The following is a 5155-nucleotide window of genomic DNA, read 5'->3' on the forward strand; positions in this document are numbered from 1 at the left end:
CCCATCTTTTTTTTGGTGCGTCCACTGTCCGTATCGGAGCCGCCCGGGCGGCCCCCCCCCCCCCCCCCCCCCCCCCCCCCCCCCCCCCCGGCCCTAGGCCTCTCGGACCGGCCCCGCTTTGTTTCCTGTGTCTCGGCGCCCCGCCCCCGCCCCGTCTGGGGTCTCCGCCGCCCTCCACCGCCCTTTGTTTGCCTTGGTCTCTCCCCCACCCTTTTCCCTGGGTCAGTCTTCGGATCTCTCTTTGTCTCTCCGGGCCGGGGAGGCTGGCGCAGTCGGCCAGCCCCGGAGGTCGGCGCGGGCGGCCCGACACAGCGATAATTAGGAAGAGTCTTCGGCCCTCATCACCCCGGCTCCAGCCCAGGAGGTACACGGTTAATACCACCGAGTTCAGGCAACTGTCCTCGGCTTAGAGTAGCCCTGTCCGCGGCACGCGGCCTCCCGCCGGCCACCGAGCTCCGGAGGACGCGGGCGGCCCCCACAGGCGTGCAGCTCCTCCCGGGTCCTAGAGCGGCTCGGTGAGGCCCAGCGCTTCCGCTTCCCGTCCCCGCCCCCCGGCGGCCGCCCCCGGGACGCCTGGGTCCGAGCCCCCTCCCCATTTGGCGCGGAGCCCGCATCCCGGGGCCGCCGGCGGCTCGGGCAGCGGAGCCCCGCGGAGGAGCTCGCGAGGGCGCCGGGGTGACATAGCCGGAGGCGGCCAGGAGGAGAAGGGGGCGCTGCGGGCCGGAAGGAGCAGCAGGTGCAGGGGCGGCCGGTTGCGCGGGCGGGGGTCACCGGGAGCCGCGCCCCGCACCTCGGACCCGGCCGCTGCCCGGTGCCCGCGCTGGCCGGCAGAGGGCAGCGGCAGGGCGCCGCGGGCTGCACATGGCTGTGTGACCGTGGGATTGTGTCTGTCCCCTTGCTCAGGGCGGCGTGCGGGCGATGGAGCGCGCGGTGGAGCCCTGGGGCCCGGATCTCCAGGGCGCAGAGGAGAGGGAGCAGCTGAGAGGAGCCCGCACAGGTGAGGGCCGGGACGGTGGGGCCGGGTGGGGACTCCGGTGCTGGGCTCTGTCTGGCCGAGACCCAGAAAAATCGGACATGAACTGTGCTTCCAGGGGGAGGGGGAGGGGAGCAAAAACCGAGGTTAAGGAGCCAACGTTTCTGAGCACCTACTCTGCGTCAGGCCGTGAGGGGCTTCATCTCAAGGACTCTCCTGGCTCCTCGACAGTCATTACCAGCCTCACTGCCTCTGCCCTACTTCAGGCCTCCTTTTATCTCATCCTGACAATTGCAACAGCCTCCCCACATCCCTTTTCTCATCAGTGATGCACTCAGCAGCCACATTGATCCAAGTCCGGATTTAATCCTGTTTCCCTTCTCAAAAACCTTTCCTAGCTCCTTTCTGCCTACTAATCAAAAGCCTAGTGTTCGATCTAGGCCTTACATGCTTAATCGAGTCCCAACATCCCTTTCCAGCTTTATCTTCCATTCCTCTCCGTGGTTTACTCTTTTCCTTTGCTGTGAAAGCTTGGCCCTATCTCCTTATTTCCTTGCTCTCTTGTGACAGCGGTTATTCTGATCCCACAATTATATTATTTGTGCTTGATCTTCTCTCTCCTACCAACCCTACGCATTTTGAGGGACAGGTGGGCGTCTGGGTCCTCTTAGATACACGCAAGATGATTGAAGTAATAAATTACAGAATGGGCTATAGAAATAGCAAATACTAGGTTTTCAAATAGAGACAGTATAATGTGGTTAACACAGGCTTGGGAATCAGACAGACCTGAGTTAGAAACATGGCTTTGCTACTTTCTAACCTTGAGTAAGTGACTTAAATTCGCTGAGTCTTCATGTCTATAAAATGGGAGTAGTAATAGTATTATTTCATAGCATTGTTTGCAAGGATTCAGTGATGCCTAGTTCAGTGACTCGCATATATTAAGGGAATGTTATAAGGAAGTTATCATTGTTAATGAGAGGCAGCAATAAGAAGTGTTTCAGAAGTTCAGAGGAGAGGGAGAGCATCCTTGTGACCGCAGATTGTCAAGGAAGCCTTCCTGGGGAAGTTGTTATCAAAGATAGGGGCTGAGCCAAAGGGCAGGGTCTACTACTCCCTTTTCTTTCCCCAGGTATAGGGAGTGAGAATGTGGAGATTTCTCAGCCGGATGAGTTTGAACATACCCCACAGGAGGATGACTTGGGGTTCAAGGAAGAGGAAGATTTGGCCCCAGGTCATGAAGTAGGAAATGCCTCTCTCAAACCTGAAGGCATCCAGACCTGGGATGACTTGTGGGTCCAGAGAGAGGGACCAGGAAAACCTCAGGCTCGGGACAGAGGTCCCCGGCTCCTGGGAGAGCCACGTTGGGGCCAGGCTAGTGATCGGGCTGCCGTGTGTGGTGAGTGTGGCAAGAGTTTTCGGCAGATGTCAGATCTGGTGAAACACCAGCGGACCCATACAGGGGAGAAACCCTACAAGTGTGGGGTCTGCGGCAAGGGCTTTGGGGATAGCTCTGCCCGTATAAAACACCAGCGAACTCATAGTGGTGAAAAGCCCTACAGAGCCCGACCACCAGCCCAAGGCCCCCCAAAGATTTCTCGGTCCAGGATCCCAGCTGGTGAACGCCCCACTATCTGCGGCGAATGTGGCAAGAGCTTCCGGCAGAGTTCTGACCTGGTGAAACACCAGCGGACACACACGGGTGAGAAGCCCTACAAGTGTGGCATCTGTGGCAAGGGCTTTGGTGACAGTTCTGCTCGCATAAAGCACCAGCGGACACACCGGGGGGAGCAGCCTCCCCGGCCCGTGGTGCCCAGACGGCAGCCTTCTCGAGCAGCCACGGCAGCCACACAGGGACCTAAGGCCCAGGACAAGCCATATATCTGCACCGACTGTGGCAAAAGATTTGTGCTCAGCTGCAGCCTTCTGAGCCACCAGCGCAGTCACTTGGGGCCCAAACCTTTTGGCTGTGATGTGTGTGGAAAGGAGTTTGCCCGGGGCTCAGACCTGGTGAAGCACCTGCGGGTGCACACAGGAGAGAAGCCCTACCTATGCCCCGAGTGTGGCAAGGGCTTCGCCGACAGCTCTGCCCGGGTCAAACACCTCCGCACCCACAGTGGGGAGCGGCCTCACGCCTGTCCAGAATGTGACCGTACCTTCAGCCTCAGCTCCACCCTTCTCCGCCACCGCCTCACTCACATGGAGCCCCAGGACTTCAGCTTCCCAGGCTACCCCTTGGCCCCCCTGATCCCCAGCCCACCCCCCAGCTCAAGCCCACCCCCACCTCCTCTTGGCACGAGCCCCCCGCTGACACCTCGAAGCCCTTCACACTCGGGTGATGGGCCTTTTGGCCTGCCTGGCTTGGAGCCAGAGCCCGGGGGCCCACAGGCTGGGGAGCCACCCCCACCATTGGCAGGTGACAAGCCCCACAAGTGCCCTGAGTGTGGCAAGGGCTTCCGCCGAAGCTCGGACCTGGTGAAACACCATCGTGTGCACACAGGGGAAAAACCCTACCTCTGCCCTGAATGCGGCAAGGGTTTTGCTGACAGCTCGGCCCGAGTCAAGCACCTCCGCACTCACCGAGGTGAACGGGCTCGGCCACCACCACCATCCACTCTCCTGAGGCCACATAACCCCCCTGGTCCGGCACCCACAGCCCCCCGACCCCGAGTCCGAGCCCAGCCCTCTGGACCCAGCCAGCCCCATGTGTGTGGCTTCTGTGGGAAGGAATTCCCCCGGAGCTCAGATCTGGTCAAACACAGGCGAACACACACTGGGGAGAAGCCATATAAGTGTGCAGAGTGTGGCAAAGGTTTTGGTGACAGTTCTGCCCGCATCAAGCACCAGCGTGGGCACTTGGTCCTGCGGCCCTTTGGGACAGGGGATGGTCGGGCAAGGCCCCTCAAGGAGGAGCCACCAACAGGACTGGAATGATGGGGTCCAGGGAAGATGGAAGCCCAGGAGACCAAAGGGAGGGTATCTGCTGCTTAAGCAGAGAATAAAGGGCCGGGGAGGTGGTGGGAGGGAGAAGGAGGGGAAGAAATGGGAGAAAGGAGTGAATAGATAGAAATAGAGATTGGAGACAATGACCTTGAAGCTCAGGAAACTGTCCTGGCTGGGCTCAGTCAGGACCTTGACACTATGGTCTATACCCCCAGCTTCTAGAACACTGCCTTGTATTCTGAATAGCGTAGGCGCTCAGTACTTACTGAATGAATAAACTGCCACCCAACCTTGCCCCTAGGAGACCAGCACCCTGGCCAGCACCAAACAGGGTTTGTTTGACCTTATGAGCCACAACAGTGAGACTTCAGGAGTTTTGGGTGGTAGAGAGGCAGGGGCATCTTGGAACCTTCTGATGGGAAGAGTATTGCTGTGTGGATTGCAGTATCCAGGCTCAGGCCACACTGGACATGGTCTTAGCCAGGAAGGGCGCTGCTGGACAGCCCACACCTATCTGCCCTGGAGAACCCCAACCCGCCCCGACACCTGGACACTGGCAGAATAGACCAGAGACAGCAGAAGGGACAAACAGTCGATGCCAAGCCCAGGTCCTGGTGGACGTCAGCAGACAAACTGGCTGGGAGAAGGGCAGGACTGGAGTGAGGAGAGGCCAGGGAAGCTCCAAGGCAGGACAGCCACATCTCCGTGTATCTCCTCGCCAATAAACTTTCTTGTCGGAAGCTCGGACTCTGCTTGTGTATGTGTGCGGCGACCGGGGGGAAGGTGTCAAAGCCTCACCACAGGTGAAGCCATGCGCAAACTTGTGAGGGTCCCTTGCCCTCTTCGAGCCCGTCAGATAAAAAGTTGGAACAGTCAGCCGCTTTCCAGCTGTGACATCTGGTTGGAAAAACGGCCACCAGGTCTGTCAGCTGATGCCCTAGACCTGAGTTCTGGCTGCCCACAGGCGCCACCTACGCCACAACGTCGAGCGCGACCCCTAAAAGGAAAAACACTCGGCGCCACGGGGGTGGGGGTGGGGCGTAGGTCGGTGAGCGCCGTTGCTATGGCGACAGGTGGGAGAGAAAGGTGGCCGGCTGTCTAGTAAGGCGCGGAGGTCCCCGACACTGAGGCTCTGCCTACTGGGAAACCCCGTCTCCCTGAGACCCTTTTTTATTTGTCGAGAAACAGGTCATTTGACTGCATAGTCCAAAGGGAGGGCAAAGGGGACGCCTCTTT

At 59.4% G+C, this 5155-nt stretch overlaps 1 protein-coding gene across 1 annotated transcript; it reads left to right on the forward strand.

Moving 5' to 3' along the window:
• Window positions 1-551: 551 nt before the first annotated feature.
• On the forward strand, window positions 552-4655 carry ZNF48 (zinc finger protein 48). Its single transcript, XM_021700446.1, has 3 exons — window positions 552-736; window positions 904-997; window positions 2109-4655. Exons 2-3 carry the CDS (start codon window positions 919-921, stop codon window positions 3908-3910), a joined length of 1881 nt encoding a protein of 626 aa, XP_021556121.1. The 5' UTR covers window positions 552-736; window positions 904-918; the 3' UTR covers window positions 3911-4655.
• The last annotated feature ends 500 nt before the right edge of the window (window positions 4656-5155 follow it).

Source organism: Neomonachus schauinslandi, chromosome 5 (genome assembly GCF_002201575.2).
Source record: "Neomonachus schauinslandi chromosome 5, ASM220157v2, whole genome shotgun sequence".
Taxonomy (NCBI): Eukaryota; Metazoa; Chordata; class Mammalia; order Carnivora; family Phocidae; genus Neomonachus; species Neomonachus schauinslandi.

Excerpts from the sequence above, each read along its gene's own strand:
- ZNF48 (XM_021700446.1), top strand. The coding sequence starts at position 919 with ATGGAGCGCGCGGTGGAGCCCTGGGGCCCGGATCTCCAGGGCGCAGAG. Across the intron at positions 998-2,108 it reads GCTGAGAGGAGCCCGCACAG|GTATAGGGAGTGAGAATGTG; the intron begins GTGAGGGCCGGG and ends TTCTTTCCCCAG.